The following is a 24,767-nucleotide window of genomic DNA, read 5'->3' on the forward strand; positions in this document are numbered from 1 at the left end:
GCGATGAGTTTACTGAAAAGTTCTACTGAGTTTTTTGAAGTTGGTCAAAGATTGGGTGCTCCACCAGGTAGCATAACCGTCCAAGTACGCTCAATGAATGATGCTTGGTTTGCGCACAAACGTTGATAGTGCGTCCCTGCGGTTGGGCACACCTTTGGGTTCGTCACAAAAGGACAGACTCCGTTGTACTTTGATTATTTATTGTTATTATAAGTTCAACAAATTCATTTGTATTGCGTTTTCATTGGGCGAATATTTCATTTCATATCCTTATTTAGTTGATAACAGTGCACATTTGTAGTGAAAAACGAAAACGCTCCGATGCATTTCGGGCATTGGCCCTTTCTCAAGGAGCTCTGTTGGTGAAAATAACATCATTGGTATACGCTCTATTGTATAATATTCATCACACAAGATCAAAGAATCGAAAATAACGTGCAAAACGTATAAACTATGTCGATGTGTTTTAAATGAGTTCATGCTTAACGTTTGTGGTGATGGTCAATGAAAGGGCATAGTGGCATTGCAACGTGTCAGATAACTAAGAAACTGAAAATTCATGAAAACATAGAGCAAAAAAAATACCGGGTGTTTCCTAATCGCAGCACTGTTGGGGCATTCAAAGGTTTGCGCTGTTGAGGAAAAACGGCGGAGGTTAAAAAATATTGCGTTGAGCCTTGGTAGGTTAACAAAGTGACTCGATTTGGTCTCATGCCTTAACTTACTTGGTCTTTGAAGCTCGACAAGTTTCAAGGATCTCCGCTCGTGACTGACTCAAATTGAGACGCTGAAGTGAGCTGAACGTGGGTGTGTTACGGCGTTCAGTCGGGGATTTAAACCTGACAGGCGCCCGGAAAGGTACGTTGTGTCGGGAAATAGAAAGCGGACTAGTGAAATTAGTAAAAGATGGCGGCCATCTTACCATAGGTTAAGTCATGGATGATAGGAGACGTGCAGGGGATGCACTGTTTACAAGGAAAAGATGAAAGGGGGTGAAAACAAAAACGTGTGTAAAAATGTCGTGTCACTGAGTTCAAAAAGCTTGGGGAACACATACTGATGCAAACCAAACCTGGAACAACAAAAATTGATGCAAACAAACCACACAATTTGTAATGCGTTTCAGTATCATATAGATTTTTACAGATAACAACTAAGTTCAATACGGTCATTAAGACTGAATGGTTTCAAAGATTGTAACCGATAAATCCAGGCTGTCTCTCGTTGTAGTAGAGATTTGTTGTTGTCTCTACCTTCACTCTTCACAACCAACTCCAATACCATGAATTTTAACTGAGCGATGTTGTGTCTTTGTTCATGGAAGTGCAAGGTTATGCTGGATCGTTCGTTTTTTGTCTGTATGTTAGATTTGTGCTCTTTGAGTCTTATCTTTATTTTTCTCTCAGTTTTCCCTATGTAGATCTTCCCACATGGGCACTTTAATAGGTAAATGAGGTTCATGGAGTCACAAGTAGCGTTGACGTTCACTTTGATGCTGTGTCCCCTCATGGGGTGGCTTATGCTGCTCCCTCGTTATTTTCGCTTCTTTGATCTTGTGTGATGAATATTATACATTAGAGCGTATACCAATGATGTTATTTTCACCAACAGAGCTCCTTGAGAAAGGGCCAATGCCCGAAATGCATCGGAGCGTTTTAGTTTTTCACTACAAATGTGCACTGTTATCAACTAAATAAGGATATGAAATGAAATATTCGCCCAATAAAAACGCAATACAAATGAATTTGTTGAACTTATAATAACAATAAATAATCAAAGTACAACGGAGTCTGTCCTTTTGTGACGAACCCAAAGGTGTGCCCAACTGCAGGGACGCACTAACAACGTTTGTGCACAAACCAAGCATCATCAAAATGCTGCCATTTCTGGATGCTGCCTGAGAGCATTAAAGCCCAGTTGAGTCTAACTGTAGGCTCCACGTTCATAATTAGGCCCTGGTCCATTTTGAGCCATCAAGAAAAACAAATAGGCTGTTCTATCATATCTCGTGAGATTTTTCAAAAACACCCTCTTGAACCCTTTGGATCAAAAATATAGAAATGCTTTGGGCCCTACTTTTTAGGGATAAACATAGGTCAACCATGTCAAGGTGTCATTTGTCGTAATTGCAGATGGCACTGTTCTATCAGTCCAAGAAAAATCTAGTGGTGCAGCAGATGTTTTTATTCTAGACCCAAACACATTTTTGTGTAACAATAATTAGGTTTTGTCACACTAATCTGATCCTGAATTACCCTCAGTGGTATTGGTCCTCCAATGGACCTTGTTGGTCATAGTGAGGGGTAAGAAGCAAGGTGACAAATGTATTGATAGCCAGCTCACAAATTAATGAGCACATTTAAATACACAACCGTCAGGACCATACCAAAAAAATAAAGGATTACGACTGGAAGGTCAAAACCACTAAAAAAGTTCAGTCTAACGAGAATCATACAGACCAGAAATTCTATGATGGCTACACAGAACATAAGTAGTAGAACCTGATGCTCAGAACATAATCTATTATTATCTCTATAATGCCTTAGAAAACCTTTGTAAGCACAGTTTATAGGGCAAGAACATTTGAGACACAATTAATAAAGGACTTAGATAAATTTGAAGTATTTGTTTATTGTATTAAAGATTAGGCGTGGGCGGAATTTGCGTAATCGCGTTATGCTAATCTCCGTGAAACAGTAGAAAATCTCGGCGAACACGCAGAAATTCCACGAACACGTGGAATTGCTTGTTCGTGATGCTTTTTTACTGTTCTCAATCGCTGTTTATGTGCTCGGGGGAAATGTCTTGCGAACACGCATTTGAGAACGCGAACATGCAAAAAAGTTCGCGAAGTCACAGAATGCAGAATTTTGGGCAGTTTCGCGTTCTCCGCGGAACGCAAAATTACCCAAATACCTCAAATTCCGCGAGCGGAACGGAATTTACCGCTCTGGTCTAGTAGAGAATCTCCTTGCTTGAAATTTGCTCTGAATCACTGAGTCTCTTTCTCAATACTCAGTACTGAACAGTAAAATATAAAATTCTAAATGTTAATTGAACACAAAGCAATGAACAAATGTCAGCTATTGCACTTTTCTTAGTCTTTGTTTCATTTTCAGTTAGCTTGGTATGGAATCCTTAAAAGGTCTGTTAAAACTTCTCTTTCTGCCTTTTCTCTCTCAGGAACAACAATTTCAGCACATGAGACAGCTCACAGAGGAAGAGAACAAGAGCATTCAGGCAAGGAGCTTATAGGGTATCCAGGTTTGAGGTCTTTGGGCAAAAATGGAGATTTTCAAACAAGCACGGGAAGAGAGAACCACTCTTTCCAAAAGAACGGTGTCAACGATTTCACTAGGGAGAGTTGGGGAGAAGGGGTCAGACAATCAGTAGGAAAAAAGTGCCTCAGGGATTGAATATGGCCTTAATTGGGGCTTGAAACAACAGGGATGTGCCATGCCAAGGTGATTATTACAACAGTTTTTCCCTGACTCATGCCAATCTAAGGATTGCTTTTCTATGCCTGTTTAAGAAAGGCTGAAATATGGAAAATATCTGTGTAAATCAGTCCCTAAGTGAAAATACTATATATAAGCTCTAAAGTTTCCTTAAGAAATTACACATCAATGAGCAATTTCTAACACAACTGTTTTGTTGCATATTTTTCTGTCCTGTGTATAAAGTTTATAAAAATAGAAGAAAGACGTTCAATTTTCAGCTTCATGGATGCTACTAAATCAACTTCCTGGTGTCACTCCACTTGCAATCATTATCCTATGCATTTGTGCCTTTTGTACCCTTCTTCTTGCGACAACATGAGAACGCCATGTTTATAACATCAGGTATTTTGGTGTAAAGCGAAATTGATACTAACTTACATCAGGTATCACTAGTGGCTGTTGATGTGCTCCTAATGATGCTGACACATGCTATGTTTTCTCTGCACTAAATAGATAAACAACAATGTGCCCTTGGACCTAAAGAGCGGACAGATTGTGGCGATGGCGGTATCTCAGAAAAGGAGTGCCTCTCCAAAGGCTGCTGCTTCGACTCAAGCATCCCCAATGTGATCTGGTGCTACTACTCCAAGGCTCACGGTAATAACTTAATGTCAGGTCATATGACCACTGCTTCTAAGACTTTTGTTACAACACGTTACCAAATGCAGATATTGTGACGGTATCCAAGAGATTCACCAATGCCAAATGACACTGTCTGTAGCATTCTACGGGCCCCATATTGAAAATGAGCACCATTATAACATGAGGCTAAAGAGCCAGTGACATCAGTTCCTGTCTGTTTGCGCCCTCATTGACACAGGATTTAAAGCTGACGGTATTCGCCTGTCCTTTATGTTTGTCATGGTATTCTACGTTGTTCAGGATGTATTCTTCAAGATTTTCAGGTTCTACACCTTGTGAATCATGCCCTAAATAAATGTCTAACCTGGGCTACCTGAGAGATTGCATGCATTTTTTATGGAGATCACATACATCACTCTCCCTTTCACAAAAAGTTCATGAGATCAAAGGAACACTCATTGTTGTCTTCAAAACTGATTCCGTAAATGAGTTTTGTTTTTCTCCACCTGGCCTCTCAGCTCAGCAAGCTGATTTCCAGGGTGATATGTTAGCAATATTCGCCACCGAATTCTCTGCTACACCTAGAAGCAAAATGCAAAATAATGAGTCTCCCACCAGTAGAATATTGTGTAGTGCCTTGACACCCCTATATCTGACAGATATTAAATGACTCAGGCCAAATGGAGGGGGTCTTAAATGGTCCAGGGACTGACCCAAACAAGGCCCCATTTTGACCCAAGGACTCAAATACTTTTTTCAGAGCTGTCATGGTTGTGGGTGACATTCTTTCCAGCTTTTCCTATTCATCAAAAACGTGTACCCCAACAGTGTAGCCATTCACAAAGGCAATCTAAGCACTGACTCTTACAGTTCCAATGCTTAAAATGACTGAATAATTTCTGCGGCTAGACTTGCCTTGAAGACTTCCAGCATGATATGTTTGTGAGCCAGATATACTCACACATTAGGGGGAAATCATAGTCTTTAAAGATTCAAGGAGTTGATGCAGGATGTAATGGCTCTGTCAGAGCAGGGCATGTAGACTAATCTGAATGTGGCTGGTTCTTTAGCTAGGTTATTGGACTTATTTCTGGTTCTGTGAAGGCATGTATGGATGGGGACTACCTGGCCCCTGTCTAATGGACATGGTTGAGACTTAAGCTATGAAGTAGTGGGCTATTGGGTTCTCATTTGGGTAAGCCAATGACTGACCAATCCATTAGGAGACAGAATGGAATGTACTACATACTCTGCTCACTACATCCTCTGTTGATGGACAAACTACATTATGTTTTCTGCTAACATCATCATTAGTTCAGGGAGTTCTTCAGAAGTTCTGGTTCCACATTACTTGTTTCATTCTGATATCCCTGGCATGGGTCAGGAAACTGTGGTGCTCTGACCTGCTACAAATCAGTTCTGAAACGCCTCACCTCCTTCCAGCAATAGAGATTCTATTGTCCCAGAGACGAATTGCTCCACTCAGACCTTCAGTTCCCGAGGCTTATTTCCTGGAAATTGCAGCTCTCTCATCATGTGAACTTCCTTTATAGGTAATGGTTATTTTGTTGGCAGCTAGATACCCTTCTATGAGAGTGGATGACTGTAGCAGATAGTTATTTTTCAATCTATGTAGTATTCTCAGTCCTAAGATCAGATTGTGCCAGACCTTTAGATCTGTGACTTATGGGGGCATATTACCAAGCAATAGCGATAATTATCGCTATTGCTTGGTTAGAGACAAAAATTTACCGCTGAACTGCGGCGATTTTAACCGCAAATAAACGTTGGTATTACCAAGGTTTATCGCAAATGCGATAAAAATCGCCGCAATGCATGAATATCGCTGAAAAGTCAGCGATATTCATGCATTACCGAGCTAATGCTCTTAGCCATGTTATCCACCTCCCATTGGATAACATTGCTAAGAACTGCTCAGGGCAGGTGTTAGCTCTTGGAGATATTTGCGCTTAGCGCGAATATCTCCAAAAGTTGGTAATAGGAGATGGCGATGTTAGCGACTGTTTTCAGTCTCTAACATCTTGGCACGCCCACTTTGCATGTCATTAGTGATAAATATCACTGACATGCAAAGTGGGGCCCAAGATGGTCGCTATCTCCTACTAGCTGTCGCTAACTGGTGTTAGCGACAGCTAGGTAATAGGGAGATAATTTTATCTCCGCTTTCTTGGCTTTTAAAGCCAAAAAAGCGGAGATAAACCCCCTTGATAATATGCCCCAAGGTTCTTTAGCAATAGAGGGTCTAAATATCAATGCCATTAAATCATACTTAGTTTCCAAGTCTATTTGCATTATTTATCCTAATCAAGCTTCTTTCCTTAACAAACTTTTATGACTTTTTTATTAGCTATGAAGACAATACATTGGGAAGGGGCATTAAAAAGCAATCCAACTACACTTGCTCTTCCCTTATGGTTAATCACAATATAAGCATGCTAGCAAAATGCCTCTGAAATGTTTCAGAGCGTGCTATGTTAGTAGACTCTGAAACAGCACCAACTTTGTATTATTTGATTGTTGTCATCTCAGCTTCGATAGGAACATGAAAATTGGAAGGAGCTGTTGTCACTGGTGTCCGTGCATTCTATTATAATAGCAATGAACTCACTTTGTTTGTGATGCTGTATGCAATGTCTTTTGGCTACAACTGGAGCCAGCACAGCCGTTAAAAATATGTGTCTGGTCCAGCCTGGTTGCAGAAATTAGGTTCATGTAAACAATGTCCTGGATCTGAATCATCTATGAGAAATAATGTTCTAGAAGATAAGTTCACTTTCTATGTTGATCGTGGAATGCTAGAGTTTGGTGAATCATATAGCCCCATAACCATTCTCATTGTGCATCCATATTTACTGAGGAACACAGAACAGTCTCATCTTTTGATGGAATGTAGAGAGTAAAGTGTTCTGGGGCTGCAATGGAAGCCTATGCCAGAGTTTATTTGGGAAAAGTTAACCACTTTGACAATTATTTTGAAACCAGGTTCACCCACAAAATTGATGGAATGATAATAGACGTATCAATACAGTAGACACGTTAAAAGACAATAATGTGGATCGCTGAAGTGCCAAGTTCAGGTTTGGGGAGCAATATGTATCTCCCATCCTGGAAAGGAAAAGGGACCATCAATGGAATAAATGGGAAGCTCTTTGGTCAGGAAAAGGATACCAAGATTCACAAATGTCAAAGCAGATTTTTGCCCATGGGAAAAGTAATTTTCATCCTAATTTGCAATATGAATGTGATTGCCGGATTTGACTACTACAGCATCTACACATTAGATGCCTGGGAGGCAACTGATCGTCTGTATACTTGCACTTAAAATATATGGGAAGTAGCATTAGTTTTGCCTTCAAAAAGGTTCCCCCTAAGATAATTTATACTGCCTATAAACCATAAATGTAGGCAAGACTCTAGACTCAGACAAGTTATTAGTTCAATCAATCAATCTGCATTGATATAGTGTTGCTAATCACCCGTGAGGGAATCCAAGTGCTGCTGCAGGAGGGGCTCAGTTGAACAGAAAGGTCTTGAGTATTTTTCTGAATTTCAGCAGGGAGGTTGAGATCCGTAGGTGAAGTAGAAGGTCATTCCAGGACTTTGCTGTGAGGTAGGAGAAAGATCGTTTTACACTGTTGCTGCGGCGAACAAGGGTGCGTGGACGAGGCATAGGGATGGGGAGTACAGGTGTCTGGATGGAAGGGGGAAGTTCAGTCAGTGGTTGATGTCAACTGGTCCTTAGTGGTCAAGGGCTTTTGAAGGTGTAGATCAGCACCTTGAACTGTCATCACTTCTGAATGGGAAGGCCGTGGAGCTCATTGAGGTTGGGGGTGATGTGGGTTATTTTAGAGAGGTCAAGGATGAGCCTGGCTGCCGTGTTCTGGATATTTTGCAGTCTCTTGAGGAGGTGTGAGGTGATTCCTATGTAGAGTGCATTGCAGTAGTCCAATTGTCTGCTGACAAGGAAATGAGTGATGGTCCATCTGGTGTCGATGGGGAACCACTTGAAGATCGTGAGTAGCATGTGGAGAGTGAGTAAGCAGATGGACGATGCGAGGTTGATCTGTTTTTCAATGAGAGATTGCTGTCTAGTATGATGCAGAGGTTGAAGGGGTGGCTGGTCGGTGTGGGTGAGGGTCCTAGTTTTGGAGGTGCCAACAGGCGTTGCTCCATGGGGAGGTGTTGCGCCCGAAGATCAGCTCTTCTGTCTCATCTGTTTTGAATGTTAGCCAGTTGTTTCTTGTCCAGTCGGCGATGCTCTTCATGCACCTGCAAAAGTTGGTTACTGTGTCAGAGGGTCTTCTGATAGCGAGAGGATGAGCTGGAAAGCATCATCATAGGATAAGATGTTTAGTCCATGCGATGTGACAACTTTAGCCAGGGAAGTCATGTAGGTGTTTGACAGTGTAAAGCTGAGGGCCAAACTTTGAGGGATGCTGCAGATGGTGTTTTCTGATTCAAAGTTGAAGGGAGGAAGGCGGATTCTCTAGTTTCTTTCTGAGAGGAAGGAGGTGATCCACTTAAGGACGTCTAATTGGATTCTAGTATTGTGAGGCCTTTGGATCAGGGTGTGGTGTGATACTGTGCTGAATGCTTTGGTGAGGTCAAGGAGGATCAGGGCTGCCATTTTCCCTTGGTCAGGGAGGAATCTGATGTTGCCTATGATTTTAATCAGGGCAGTGTTGGTGCTGTGGTTGGTGCGGAATCCAGATTGGGAAGTGTCCAGAAGATTGTTGTTCTTTAGATGCTCTGTGAGTTCGTGGTTGATATCCTCCTCCTAGATTTTCGTGGGAAAAGGCAGCAGAGAGATGGGGCAGTAGTTCTTGAGTTTGTTGGGGTCGGCAGATAGTTACTTGAGTAGGGTTGACTTCTGTGTGTTTCATTTCTTTGGGGACCGCAACTGTGGTGATGAATGTGTTAAATATGGCGGTGAGCTTGCTGCTGATCATCTTACTTCTGAGTTTGGAAGATGTGGTGTGGGCAGGGGTCCATGGTTCCTCCCGAGTGGACGGAGCTGAAAACGTCCGTGGTGTCTTGCTTAGTGAGCTGGTCACAGGTGGTGAGCAGGTGGTCATAGTGTTCCTCATTCATGGCAGCAAGATGGTTGAGGATGTCGGTGGCTTGGTGTTTGAGGTTTCTGTAGATGGTGGAGATCTTTTGGTGGAAGTAGTCTGCCAGTGTCACAGAGTTCCTGTGAAGACATTTTTGGTGGCTGAGGGGCTGGAGAACTGTGCAACGATGTTGAAGCGTCCTTTGCTAGTGGATGGCGCCTGCTTCAATGCAACCGGACAAACACTACTTTTCATCTTTTTCTGGAGTTGGTGGTATTAGTTGTGGGCTATCTTGAATTTGGTTTCATTTGGCTCCATTTGGTTGATCTTTACAGGGGAATGCTCATGCACCACTGAGGTGCCTTTTTATTCTAAGACATGCAAAAGTTCCTGCTACTTTCTAGATGGTCAGAGATTACACAGATTTTTATGAAAGGTGCTACCCTTCCAACTAAATTCATTTTACATCTCAATTCCTGGTTCTTGTTTTAATAAAAAAAACTATTGTTAAATAGATTCAGGATTGGATGGTAGATGAATCAATCATTATCCTTGTCAAGGTGGGTTTCTTCTAGAGAATGCTATTGAAGTAAGACTGTATCATGAAAAATGTTGTGTTCAAAAGATTGGCTCTTTCTAGTCTTATGAGACTACTAGAGAAAGTTTGATGGCATCATCAAAATGTTTAAGAACAAAGAGATGGCTTGGTGCACAGCGATGAGTTTACTGAAAAGTTCTACTGAGTTTTTTGAAGTTGGTGAAAGATTGGGTGCTCCACCAGGTAGCATAACCGTCCAAGTACGCTCAATGAATGATGCTTGGTTTGCGCACAAACGTTGATAGTGCGTCCCTGCGGTTGGGCACACCTTTGGGTTCGTCACAAAAGGACAGACTCCGTTGTACTTTGATCATTTATTGTTATTATAAGTTCAACAAATTCATTTGTATTGCGTTTTCATTGGGCGAATATTTCATTTCATATCCTTATTTAGTTGATAACAGTGCACATTTGTAGTGAAAAACGAAAACGCTCCGATGCATTTCGGGCATTGGCCCTTTCTCAAGGAGCTCTGTTGGTGAAAATAACATCATTGGTATACGCTCTATTGTATAATATTCATCACACAAGATCAAAGAATCGAAAATAACGTGCAAAACGTATAAACTATGTCGATGTGTTTTAAATGAGTTCATGCTTAACGTTTGTGGTGATGGTCAATGAAAGGGCATAGTGGCATTGCAACGTGTCAGATAACTAAGAAACTGAAAATTCATGAAAACATAGAGCAAAGAAAATACCGGGTGTTTCCTAATCGCAGCACTGTTGGGGCATTCAAAGGTTTGCGCTGTTGAGGAAAAACGGCGGAGGTTAAAAAATATTGCGTTGAGCCTTGGTAGGTCAACAAAGTGACTCGATTTGGTCTCACGCCTTAACTTACTTGGTCTTTGAAGCTCGACAAGTTTCAAGGATCTCCGCTCGTGACTGACTCAAATTGAGACGCTGAAGTGAGCTGAACGTGGGTGTGTTACGGCGTTCAGTCGGGGATTTAAACCTGACAGGCGCCCGGAAAGGTACGTTGTGTCGGGAAATAGAAAGCGGACTAGTGAAATTAGTAAAAGATGGCGGCCATCTTACCATAGGTTAAGTCATGGATGATAGGAGACGTGCAGGGGATGCACTGTCTACAAGGAAAAGATGAAAGGGGGTGAAAACAAAAACGTGTGTAAAAATGTCGTGTCACTGAGTGCAAAAAGCATGGGGAACACATACTGATGCAAACCAAACCTGGAACAACAAAAATTGATGCAAACAAACCACACAATTTGTAATGCGTTTCAGTATCATATAGATTTTTACAGATAACAACTAAGTTCAATACGGTCATTAAGACTGAATGGTTTCAAAGATTGTAACCGATAAATCCAGGCTGTCTCTCGTTGTAGTAGAGATTTGTTGTTGTCTCTACCTTCACTCTTCACAACCAACTCCAATACCATGAATTTTAACTGAGCGATGTTGTGTCTTTGTTCATGGAAGTGCAAGGTTATGCTGGATCGTTCGTTTTTTGTCTGTATGTTAGATTTGTGCTCTTTGCGTCTTATCTTTATTTTTCTCTCAGTTTTCCCTATGTAGATCTTCCCACATGGGCACTTTAATAGGTAAATGAGGTTCATGGAGTCACAAGTAGCGTTGACGTTCACTTTGATGCTGTGTCCCCTCATGGGGTGGCTTATGCTGCTCCCTCGTTATTTTCGCTTCTTTGATCTTGTGTGATGAATATTATACATTAGAGCGTATACCAATGATGTTATTTTCACCAACAGAGCTCCTTGAGAAAGGGCCAATGCCCAAAATGCAACGGAGCGTTTTAGTTTTTCACTACAAATGTGCACTGTTATCAACTAAATAAGGATATGAAATGAAATATTCGCCCAATAAAAACGCAATACAAATGAATTTGTTGAACTTATAATAACAATAAATAATCAAAGTACAACGGAGTCTGTCCTTTTGTGACGAACCCAAAGGTGTGCCCAACTGCAGGGACGCACTAACAACGTTTGTGCACAAACCAAGCATCATCAAAATGCTGCCATTTCTGGATGCTGCCTGAGAGCATTAAAGCCCAGTTGAGACTAACTGTAGGCTCCACGTTCATAATTAGGCCCTGGTCCATTTTGAGCCATCAAGAAAAACAAATAGGCTGTTCTATCATATCTCGTGAGATTTTTCAAAAACACCCTCTTGAACCCTTTGGATCAAAAATATAGAAATGCTTTGGGCCCTACTTTTTAATGGTTAAACATAGGTCAACCATGTCAAGGTGTCATTTGTCGTAATTGCAGATGGCAATGTTCTATCAGTCCAAGAAAAATCTAGTGGTGCAGCAGATGTTTTTATTCTAGACCCAAACACATTTTTGTGTAACAATAATTAGGTTTTGTCACACTAATCTGATCCTGAATTACCCTCAGTGGTATTGGTCCTCCAATGGACCTTGTTGGTCATAGTGAGGGGTAAGAAGCAAGGTGACAAATGTATTGATAGCCAGCTCACAAATTAATGAGCACATTTAAATACACAACCGTCAGGACCATACCAAAAAAATAAAGGATTACGACTGGAAGGTCAAAACCACTAAAAAAGTTCAGTCTAACGAGAATCATACAGACCAGAAATTCTATGATGGCTACACAGAACATAAGTAGTAGAACCTGATGCTCAGAACATAATCTATTATTATCTCTATAATGCCTTAGAAAACCTTTGTAAGCACAGTTTATAGGGCAAGAACATTTGAGACACAATTAATAAAGGACTTAGATAAATTTGAAGTATTTGTTTATTGTATTAAAGATTAGGCGTGGGCGGAATTTCCGTAATCGCGTTATGCTAATCTCCGTGAAACAGTAGAAAATCTCGGCGAACACGCAGAAATTCCACGAACACGTGGAATTGCTTGTTCGTGATGCTTTTTTACTGTTCTCAATCGCTGTTTATGTGCTCGGGGGAAATGTCTTGCGAACACGCATTTGAGAAAGCGAACATGCAAAAAAGTTCGCGAAGTCACAGAATGCAGAATTTTGGGCAGTTTCGCGTTCTCCGCGGAACGCAAAATTACCCAAATACCTCAAATTCCGCGAGCGGAACGGAATTTACCGCTCTGGTCTAGTAGAGAATCTCCTTGCTTGAAATTTGCTCTGAATCACTGAGTCTCTTTCTCAATACTCAGTACTGAACAGTAAAATATAAAATTCTAAATGTTAATTGAACACAAAGCAATGAACAAATGTCAGCTATTGCACTTTTCTTAGTCTTTGTTTCATTTTCAGTGAGCTTGGTATGGAATCCTTAAAAGGTCTGTTAAAACTTCTCCTTCTGCCTTTTCTCTCTCAGGAACAACAATTTCAGCACATGAGACAGCTCACAGAGGAAGAGAACAAGAGCATTCAGGCAAGGAGCTTATAGGGTATCCAGGTTTGAGGTCTTTGGGCAAAAATGGAGATTTTCAAACAAGCACGGGAAGAGAGAACCACTCTTTCCAAAAGAACGGTGTCAACGATTTCACTAGGGAGAGTTGGGGAGAAGGGGTCAGACAATCAGTAGGAAAAAAGTGCCTCAGGGATTGAATATGGCCTTAATTGGGGCTTGAAACAACAGGGATGTGCCATGCCAAGGTGATTATTAGAACAGTTTTTCCCTGACTCATGCCAATCTAAGGATTGCGTTTCTATGCCTGTTTAAGAAAGGCTGAAATATGGAAAATATCTGTGTAAATCAGTCCCTAAGTGAAAATACTATATATAAGCTCTAAAGTTTCCTTAAGAAATTACACATCAATGAGCAATTTCTAACACAACTGTTTTGTTGCATATTTTTCTGTCCTGTGTATAAAGTTTATAAAAATAGAAGAAAGACGTTCAATTTTCAGCTTCATGGATGCTACTAAATCAACTTCCTGGTGTCACTCCACTTGCAATCATTATCCTATGCATTTGTGCCTTTTGTACCCTTCTTCTTGCGACAACATGAGAACGCCATGTTTATAACATCAGGTATTTTGGTGTAAAGCGAAATTGATACTAACTTACATCAGGTATCACTAGTGGCTGTTGATGTGCTCCTAATGATGCTGACACATGCTATGTTTTCTCTGCACTAAATAGATAAACAACAATGTGCCCTTGGACCTAAAGAGCGGACAGATTGTGGCCATGGCGGTATCTCAGAAAAGGAGTGCCTCTCCAAAGGCTGCTGCTTCGACTCAAGCATCCCCAATGTGATCTGGTGCTACTACTCCAAGGCTCACGGTAATAACTTAATGTCAGGTCATATGACCACTGCTTCTAAGACTTTTGTTACAACACGTTAACAAATGCAGATATTGTGACGGTATCCAAGAGATTCACCAATGCCAAATGACACTGTCTGTAGCATTCTACGGGCCCCATATTGAAATGAGCACCTTTATAACATGAGGCTAAAGAGCCAGTGACATCAGTTCCTGTCTGTTTGCGCCCTCATTGACACAGGATTTAAAGCTGACGGTGTTCGCCTGTCCTTTATGTTTGTCATGGTATTCTACGTTGTTCAGGATGTATTCTTCAAGATTTTCAGGTTCTACACCTTGTGAATCATGCCCTAAATAAATGTCTAACCTGGGCTACCTGAGAGATTGCATGCATTTTTTATGGAGATCACATACATCACTCTCCCTTTCACAAAAAGTTCATGAGATCAAAGGAACACTCATTGTTGTCTTCAAAACTGATTCCGTAAATGAGTTTTGTTTTTCTCCACCTGGCCTCTCAGCTCAGCAAGCTGATTTCCAGGGTGATATGTTAGCAAGTCAAGTCAAGTCAAAAGATCTTTATTCGGAATAAAAAACACCCATAAAAGTACAAACAAAATACATTTTAAAAACATTCAATTCAATAGTTACAATTGGAGAATAGTCCGAGGACAAACGAGCATGATCAAAATCCATTTACAATTTCACAACTATACAAAATTTGTCCCTTCTTGATGATAGGTTTTTGAGTTTTTTAAAAGAGAATATTTTACAGCACTGTTTAATAGACACTGTTTAAAAATACTGTTAAAAACACAATTTTAAAACCATGGTTAGAAAGGTTAAAAAGGATGGGCAACACATTCTCATAATTTTATCTATATACAGATGAAATTTTTGTATTACAAAAAGATAAAACAGGTAGATGAAAAATTCTCTAAAAAATACAGAATAGAAAGTGCAGTGTGCGATAGTTATACCTCAATGTTAAGAGTGATTCTCGATCTAACAGCAGCTTTGAGAAAACAACTCATCCTAAAAATGACTTCATCTGATCCCAATACCAGAAAGGACCGAAGTGCCAATTTAAAATTAGTCAATCCGTTTTTCCTACAATAGGGCATAAGGTAATGTGCAGTGAGTTTTTTATAAAAACCACAAAAGAACAAGAAATGCATAAGACTTTGCTTCATGTCAGGGTTACAAGGGCAGTTTAAGGTTTCGAGGTGTTTGTTATATCCCAGCGGGAAGTTCAGTAGATTAACTATACTCCCATCTCGGAAACGAAACAGTAAACCCCTTACCCATCTACCAAGATGCAAACGCAGATATCTGTACGGTGGGCCAGGTTTTTTGGTGTGTGGTTCAGAGTAGGCCACATATTTTACAACCGTGCATCTAGTCAGGTTCTTTCTATCACGCTCTTCGCTATATAAATCATACAATGCCCTTAAAATGATGGTCTTATGGGAGCGATTTATTAGGTTTGGTGATGTAAACAGAGAAACCAAACCCACACTTGCAAGGCACTCTTTTACTGCTTTCAGCCATGGTATATGGTGTCCCCTATCACACTTTAGACAGTCTAAAATAATTTCACGGGTCAGGGTAGCAGCCGTGTTGTTCCATATCTTTATCCAGAATAATGCTGGTCTGGAATTCACAAAATCCTCTATGTAAGGAATATTTAATTCGTTATGGCATACATAGTTAGGAGAACAGATAACCCCCCCCCAATACCTTACGACAAAATCTATTTTCTTCTATTTGAATATGGGAGCAGTTGGTATAGCCCCAAACCTCAGCGCCGTAAGTGCCGGTTGGCATACATTGGGTTTGATATATCTTAACCAAGGGGGTTATTACATCAGCTTGGTTGGGTTGTCTCAAGGAGGTTACACAGTTAATGGCCTTGCCCAACTTATTCCTGGCATAAGAAACATGTGCATGCCACGTACCACTGTTTGAAAATAGCAGCCCTAAATAGGGAAAAGTGCTGGTGCTTTTTAAAACATTTGACCCTGAAATGATCTGGGGGATTTTATGATTTTTTGGACCACAACTCATGATCAATGATTTTTTAAAATTAGTTGTTAGGCCTAAATCGGCCATAAAAAGGACAAAACCTGAGATTAAAATATGGAGTGCCTTGGGAGTGCGGCCCATCAGGACCGCATCGTCTGCATAAAGGAGGGTGGGTATAGGGACTCCATTGATGTAGGGCACATCACTAGTTAGGGTGCACAAAGAGCCGCTTAGCTTATTGATATACAAGATAAACAAAAGAGGGGCCAGTACACACCCTTGTCTGACCCCCCTACCAATGCTAATATCATCAGAGACTTCACCCATTTGATTCACACGTACACATGCTTTGAGGTCACGATGTAAAAAAGCTAAAAAATGTACCAAATGGTCATCTAAGCCGTATTCAAGAAGGGTAGACCAGAGTTCAGAAAATGATTTAATCACATTAACCCCATGGTCCTCAGTGGTAAGACAATCTTTGATCAAAATTGGGTATTTTTTACAAATTCCTGCCAGGATTCCCTTATTGTCTACTCCCTTCCAGATTACCCTCAACTTGTCTGTCGATACTTCCAGACCCCTTGCGCCTATTTCATGTCTTGGACACTTACCCTTCGGCAATGATAAATGGATGGCAATTGGGTAATGGTTGCTGTGAATTTCACACACTACTTCTGCCCTTATTAATGCCTTTGCAACGGCGTGTGAAACAAAAACATAATCGATTGTTGTACCACCCCCATGTCCAATAAAGGTGGGAAATGGGGATGCGTGGTTTTCCATACCTGCATGTTCCATGCAATTAACAAGTTCACTAGTAGCAAGAAAATCTAACAGTTCTATACCTCTTTTACATGGGGGATTTCTTGGGTGTACATGTGCATTAAAATCCCCCCCTAAACAAATGCCATCAAATTTCCCATGTACCTGTCCATCCATAATTTCCTTAATAAAATCAAATAAGAGAATAAAATTTGGGTTGGGACAAAAAATCATTGTTATAGAAGTTGATTAAACACAGTTTTATCCTCTGGGTATATGAGAGTGCCATGAAACTAGGACAATTTGTTTGTAGTTCGTCAATTTTAGCTTCAGCAGAAATTTTTATCCAAATGGACAATCCACCACTAGGACGACCAGCCAGAGGGACCGGAACAGTCCTATTGTGGCAACTGTACCCCTCAAACAATAGGTCCTCAACACACCAGGTTTCTTGAAACATTAATATGTCATAACAATTGACACAGTCCCTCCATGAAGGAATTCCCATCTTGGACTTCAGGCCCGCAATATTCCAACTGAGAATTGTTAGGTTATTGTTTTTATTATTCCTCAAACAAGGACCCTGGTTAATTCTTGAGGCGGATTTAGTTGTAACATGCCCCTGTTGATCGCATAGTGTACTAGATGGGGAGATCTCCAGTGTTAACGGGGCCGCCTCTGGGGGTGATTCCACTAACTGAACTGCCTCAAGGCACACGGAAAGTAGTTCGGTGCTTTCAGAGGGCAGTCAGTCCAATGTGTCCAGGTCCTGGAATATTCCAAACCTATTCTGTAATGGAAAAACTGGAGGGGGTTGCATCATCTTGTGGGGAGGACGGTAAAAATATTTTAATGGTAGAGGGGTCACCACAGTAGATGGACCGTGTCGACCAGGGTTGTAGTTCAACAGGAATTTTGCAGTGCCCGGGTTTCTAAAATTAATTACGATACAGTCTCCATTGATGTTTTTATAAAGGGGACCGACCCAGGTTACTCGCCGCGTGGTTATGATCTCATTTGAAATATCATAACCCACTCCCTTGTGCTTTGTTAACCAGTCTATACACTTATTGTGCCGTTGAACCCATGATTCTCCTTGACCTTCCTTGAGCGGTGGAATACCAGCCAGAACTAGAACATACGGACAAGCCTCAGGTGGAAGATGTAGGGCCGGACCCTGATGTTTGATAGGCCTGTTGTCCTCATGCGTGGTCTTTTTGTCGTGCTGGCTGGGGTTAACAGGACCCTTCTGTGCTAAGGTGGTCTGCTTCGCTGTGTTACTCTTTTTAATGGAATTAATTGATGATCCGCTTGCAGCGTTAGCGGAAACAGAGGGTTTGGATGAAGTAACATGTCCATGTGTAGGGTTACATGGGAGTAAGGGGGTGTTAGTTTGATGGTCAGGCGAATTACTGCCTGTTGTGCCCTTACTTTTAGTCACCTTAGGTGTAACAGACTGTGTTGGGTTAGTAATGGCTTGTTGTTCTACTGCCCTGATGTTACCATGGTCGCCAGTAGTGGGGACACGAGTAGTGGATTCAAGATCTTTTAGCAGACGTTCTACTCTCATTTTGTCCAAGTTCGCTATACCTTTTCTCTTTACATCCTCGTTTTTAATTATATTCTCCAATTTGTCAAGTCTTTTAAAAACATTATTAAATTGTTTGATCATTTGACCTTCCAAATTTTTAAAAATGGTATCAGCAATAGTCTCAATAAGGTTCCCCTCTGACTTGGAAAAGTGACTAGGTTTGTCAGTTCCGTAGGGGGATTCAGTCTGGGTGGAAATAGATATGTAATTTGACCCATCGTTATTTATAACGACGACGTCACCCAGATGCGGTTGTTCCTGTGTAGGTACAATATGTTGGACCAGCTTCTGTCTCTTCCCCTTATTCCACATACTTTGTGGGGTTGGTTGGTTAACAGTACTTAGTGGCTGCTTCCGTTTGTTGTGGGTTATTTTAGCAGGGCCCCTCTTTCTCTTGGCTACAACTTTATCAGATACCTTGTTAGCAGCCTCTGTAGATGTTGTTACTGAGGCATGGCCAAGAGCCACTTCTGGTGCTATGTACGTGACAGTGTCATCATCGTCTAAGACAATTGGTACATCAACAACGGGATGTGTGGGTTTTACAATAGTTATTTCAGGGTTTATATGGGTATTGCCATTGAGACTGCTTGTGGCATGTAGTTGATTAATACTCATTGGACCCATAGAAAATCTCCTTTCAGTCTCAACAATCTCGTTGAATGCAGTGTCTATCAATGCCTCGAACGACGTTAGCAGTGTTACAGGGGACTCTGCGTCCTGAATAAGGATGTCAACATTATTACTTGTAGCGGTACAATCAGCCATTGTAGGAAACCTATTGGGAGACTAACCTTATTGAGAAGTGTTGGTGGGGTGGCCCGCCCGACCACTGGTGACCTCTGAGGGCCTCAGAGGGCCCGCCGTTAGCCCGGGCTTCGCCCCGGGCGTCCCGCGATGCGGGGCTCTCCTTCCTTTGAAGGGCTCTGGCGCCCCCACGCAGCGCGACCAGCGTCACTGCAGACGCGCCGCCGCGAGGCCTGCCGGGATTTGTGGTCTCCCGGAGCGGCGGCGCGGAGTCCGGTGTCCAGGGACTCTTGGCGGTGGCTGGATGCTGCTGGCTGCCCTCTGACTCGTGGCGGTGGCGGCAAAATCGGCGATTTCAGGTGAGTTTTGCTTCCCCCCGCTCTGCCGGGCTCTCCTTCCTTTGAAGGGCTCTGGCACCCCCACGCAGCGCGACCAGCGTCACTGCAGACGCGCCGCCGCGAGGCCTGCCGGGATTTGTGGTCTCCCGGACCGGTGTCCAGGGACTCTTGGCGGTGGCTGGCTGCTGCTGCTGCTGGCTGCCCTCTGACTCGTGGCGGTGGCGGCAAAATCGGCGATTTCAGGTGAGTTTTGCTAGCAATTGTTAGCAATATTCGCCACCGAATTCTCTGCTACACCTAGAAGCAAAATGCAAAATAACGAGTCTCCCACCAGTAGAATATTGTGTAGTGCCTTGACAACCCTATATCTGACAGATATTAAATGACTCAGGCCAAATGGAGGGGGTCATAAATGGTTCAGGGACTGACCCAAACAAGGCCCCATTTTGACCCAAGGACTCAAATACTTTTTTCAGAGCTGTCATGGTTGTGGGTGACATTCTTTCCAGCTTTTCCTATTCATCAAAAACGTGTACCCCAACAGTGTAGCCATTCACAAAGGCAATCTAAGCACTGACTCTTACAGTTCCAATGTTTAAAATGACTGAATAATTTCTGCGGCTAGACTTGCCTTGAAGACTTCCAGCATGATATGTTTGTTAGCCAGATATACTCACACATTAGGGGGAAATCATAGTCTTTAAAGATTCAAGGAGTTGATGCAGGATGTAATGGCTCTGTCAGAGCAGGGCATGTAGACTAATCTGAATGTGGCTGGTTCTTTAGCTAGGTTATTGGACTTATTTCTGGTTCTGTGAAGGCATGTATGGATGGGGACTACCTGGCCCCTGTCTAATGGACATGGTTGAGACTTAAGCTATGAAGTAGTGGGCTATTGGGTTCTCATTTGGGTAAGCCAATGACTGACCAATCCATTAGGAGACAGAATGGAATGTACTACATACTCTGCTCACTACATCCTCTGTTGATGGACAAACTACATTATGTTTTCTGCTAACATCATCATTAGTTCAGGGAGTTCTTCAGAAGTTCTGGTTCCACATTACTTGTTTCATTCTGATATCCCTGGCATGGGTCAGGAAACTGTGGTGCTCTGACCTGCTACAAATCAGTTCTGAAACGCCTCAACTCCTTCCAGCAATAGAGATTCTATTGTCCCAGAGACGAATTGCTCCACTCAGACCTTCAGTTCCCGAGGCTTATTTCCTGGAAATTGCAGCTCTCTCATCATGTGAACTTCCTTTATAGGTAATGGTTATTTTGTTGGTAGCTAGATACCCTTCTATGAGAGTGGATGACTGTAGCAGATAGTTATTTTTCAATCTATGTAGTATTCTCAGTCCTAAGATCAGATTGTGCCAGACCTTTAGATCTGTGACTTATGGGGGCATATTACCAAGCAATAGCGATAATTATCGCTATTGCTTGGTTAGAGACAAAAATTTACCGCTGAACTGCGGCGATTTTAACCGCAAATAAACGTTGGTATTACCAAGGTTTATCGCAAATGCGATAAAAATCGCCGCAATGCATGAATATCGCTGAAAAGTCAGCGATATTCATGCATTACCGAGCTAATGCTCTTAGCCATGTTATCCACCTGCCATTGGATAACATTGCTAAGAACTGCTCAGGGCAGGTGTTAGCTCTTGGAGATATTTGCGCTTAGCGCGAATATCTCCAAAAGTTGGTAATAGGAGATGGCGATGTTAGCGACTGTTTTCAGTCTCTAACATCTTGGCACGCCCACTTTGCATGTCATTAGTGATAAATATCACTGACATGCAAAGTGGGGCCCAAGATGGTCGCTATCTCCTACTAGCTGTCGCTAACTGGTGTTAGCGACAGCTAGGTAATAGGGAGATAATTTTATCTCCGCTTTCTTGGCTTTTAAAGCCAAAAAAGCGGAGATAAACCCCCTTGATAATATGCCCCAAGGTTCTTTAGCAATAGAGGGTCTAAATATCAATGCCATTAAATCATACTTAGTTTCCAAGTCTATTTGCATTATTTATCCTAATCAAGCTTCTTTCCTTAACAAACTTTTATGACTTTTTTATTAGCTATGAAGACAATACATTGGGAAGGGGCATTAAAAAGCAATCCAACTACACTTGGTCTTCCCTTATGGTTAATCACAATATAAGCATGCTAGCGAAATGCCTCTGAAATGTAAATATTATACATTAGAGCGTATACCAATGATGTTATTTTCACCAACAGAGCTCCTTGAGAAAGGGCCAATGCCCGAAATGCATCGGAGCGTTTTAGTTTTTCACTACAAATGTGCACTGTTATCAACTAAATAAGGATATGAAATGAAATATTCGCCCAATAAAAACGCAATACAAATGAATTTGTTGAACTTAAAATAACAATAAATAATCAAAGTACAACGGAGTCTGTCCTTTTGTGACGAACCCAAAGGTGTGCCCAACTGCAGGGACGCACTAACAACGTTTGTGCACAAACCAAGCATCATCAAAATGCTGCCATTTCTGGATGCTGCCTGAGAGCATTAAAGCCCAGTTGAGTCTAACTGTAGGCTCCACGTTCATAATTAGGCCCTGGTCCATTTTGAGCCATCAAGAAAAACAAATAGGCTGTTCTATCATATCTCGTGAGATTTTTCAAAAACACCCTCTTGAACCCTTTGGATTAAAAATATAGAAATGCTTTGGGCCCTACTTTTTAGGGATAAACATAGGTCAACCATGTCAAGGTGTCATTTGTCGTAATTGCAGATGGCACTGTTCTATCAGTCCAAGAAAAATCTAGTGGTGCAGCAGATGTTTTTATTCTAGACCCAAACACATTTTTGTGTAACAATAATTAGGTTTTGTCACACTAATCTGATCCTGAATTACCCTCAGTGGTATTGGTCCTCCAATGGACCTTGTTGGTCATAGTGAGGGGTAAGAAGCAAGGTGACAAATGTATTGATAGCCAGCTCACAAATTAATGAGCACATTTAAATACACAACCGTCAGGACCATACCAAAAAAATAAAGGATTACGACTGGAAGGTCAAAACCACTAAAAAAGTTCAGTCTAACGAGAATCATACAGACCAGAAATTCTATGATGGCTACACAGAACATAAGTAGTAGAACCTGATGCTCAGAACATAATCTATTATTATCTCTATAATGCCTTAGAAAACCTTTGTAAGCACAGTTTATAGGGCAAGAACATTTGAGACACAATTAATAAAGGACTTAGATAAATTTGAAGTATTTGGTTATTGTATTAAAGATTAGGCGTGGGCGGAATTTGCGTAATCGCGTTATGCTAATCTCCGTGAAACAGTAGAAAATCTCGGCGAACACGCAGAAATTCCACGAACACGTGGAATTGCTTGTTCGTGATGCTTTTTTACTGTTCTCAATCGCTGCTTAAGTGCTCGGGGGAAATGTCTTGCGAACACGCATTTGAGAACGCGAACATGCAAAAAAGTTCGCGAAGTCACAGAATGCAGAATTTTGGGCAGTTTCGCGTTCTCCGCGGAACGCAAAATTACCCAAATACCTCAAATTCCGCGAGCGGAACGAAATTTACCGCTCTGGTCTAGTGGAGAATCTCCTTGCTTGAAATTTGCTCTGAATCACTGAGTCTCTTTCTCAATACTCAGTACTGAACAGTAAAATATAAAATTCTAAATGTTAATTGAACACAAAGCAATGAACAAATGTCAGCTATTGCACTTTTCTTAGTCTTTGTTTCATTTTCAGTTAGCTTGGCATGGAATCCTTAAAAGGTCTGTTAAAACTTCTCTTTCTGCCTTTTCTCTCTCAGGAACAACAATTTCAGCACATGAGACAGCTCACAGAGGAAGAGAACAAGAGCATTCAGGCAAGGAGCTTATAGGGTATCCAGGTTTGGGATCTTTGGGCAAAAATGGAGATTTTCAAACAAGCACGGGAAGAGAGAACCACTCTTTCCAAAAGAACGGTGTCAACGATTTCACTAGGGAGAGTTGGGGAGAAGGGGTCAGACAATCAGTAGGAAAAAAGTGCCTCAGGGATTGAATATGGCCTTAATTGGGTCTTGAAACAACAGGGATGTGCCATGCCAAGGTGATTATTACAACAGTTTTTCCCTGACTCATGCCAATCTAAGGATTGCTTTTCTATGCCTGTTTATGAAAGGCTGAAGAATGGAAAATATCCTTGTAAATCAGTCCCTAAGTGAAAATACTATATATAAGCTCTAAAGTTTCCTTAAGAAATTACACATCAATGAGCAATTTCTAACACAACTGTTTTGTTGCATATTTTTCTGTCCTGTGTATAAAGTTTATAAAAATAGAAGAAAGACGTTCAATTTTCAGCTTCATGGATGCTACTAAATCAACTTCCTGGTGTCACTCCACTTGCAATCATTATCCTATGCATTTGTGCCTTTTGTACCCTTCTTCTTGCGACAACATGAGAACGCCATGTTTATAACATCAGGTATTTTGGTGTAAAGCGAAATTGATACTAACTTACATCAGGTATCACTAGTGGCTGTTGATGTGCTCCTAATGATGCTGACACATGCTATGTTTTCTCTGCACTAAATAGATAAACAACAATGTGCCCTTGGACCTAAAGAGCGGACAGATTGTGGCCATGGCGGTATCTCAGAAAAGGAGTGCCTCTCCAAAGGCTGCTGCTTCGACTCAAGCATCCCCAATGTGATCTGGTGCTACTACTCCAAGGCTCACGGTAACAACTTAATGTCAGGTCATATGACCACTGCTTCTAAGACTTTTGATACAACACGTTACCAAATGCAGATATTGTGACGGTATCCAAGAGATTTACCAATGCCAAATGACACTGTCTGTAGCATTCTACGGGCCCCATATTGAAAATGAGCACCATTATAACATGAGGCTAAAGAGCCAGTGACATCAGTTCCTGTCTGTTTGCGCCCTCATTGACACAGGATTTAAAGCTGACGGTGTTCGCCTGTCCTTTATGTTTGTCATGGTATTCTACGTTGTTCAGGATGTATTCTTCAAGATTTTCAGGTTCTACACCTTGTGAATCATGCCCTAAATAAATGTCTAACCTGGGCTACCTGAGAGATTGCATGCATTTTTTATGGAGATCACATACATCACTCTCCCTTTCACAGAAAGTTCATGAGATCAAAGGAACACTCATTGTTGTCTTCAAAACTGATTCCGTAAATGAGTTTTGTTTTTCTCCACCTGGCCTCTCAGCTCAGCAAGCTGATTTCCAGGGTGATATGTTAGCAATATTCGCCACCGAATTCTCTGCTACACCTAGAAGCAAAATGCAAAATAATGAGTCTCCCAGCAGTAGAATATTGTGTAGTGCCTT

At 41.5% G+C, this 24,767-nt stretch overlaps 1 protein-coding gene across 1 annotated transcript in view; it reads left to right on the forward strand.

Annotated features, from left to right (window-relative positions):
• Positions 1 to 24,767, forward strand: part of LOC147698870 (uncharacterized) — a 352,061-nt gene that overhangs the window by 241,138 nt on the left and 86,156 nt on the right. The window contains exons 23-27 of the mRNA XM_086935488.1: positions 3,954 to 4,097; positions 13,053 to 13,109; positions 13,823 to 13,966; positions 23,230 to 23,286; positions 24,000 to 24,143. Of these exons, the coding sequence (XP_086791614.1) occupies positions 3,954 to 4,097; positions 13,053 to 13,109; positions 13,823 to 13,966; positions 23,230 to 23,286; positions 24,000 to 24,143 (546 nt within the window). The remainder of the gene's footprint in view (positions 1 to 3,953; positions 4,098 to 13,052; positions 13,110 to 13,822; positions 13,967 to 23,229; positions 23,287 to 23,999; positions 24,144 to 24,767) is intronic.

This window comes from Lissotriton vulgaris, chromosome 8 (genome assembly GCF_964263255.1).
Source record: "Lissotriton vulgaris chromosome 8, aLisVul1.2, whole genome shotgun sequence".
NCBI classification, from domain to species: Eukaryota; Metazoa; Chordata; class Amphibia; order Caudata; family Salamandridae; genus Lissotriton; species Lissotriton vulgaris.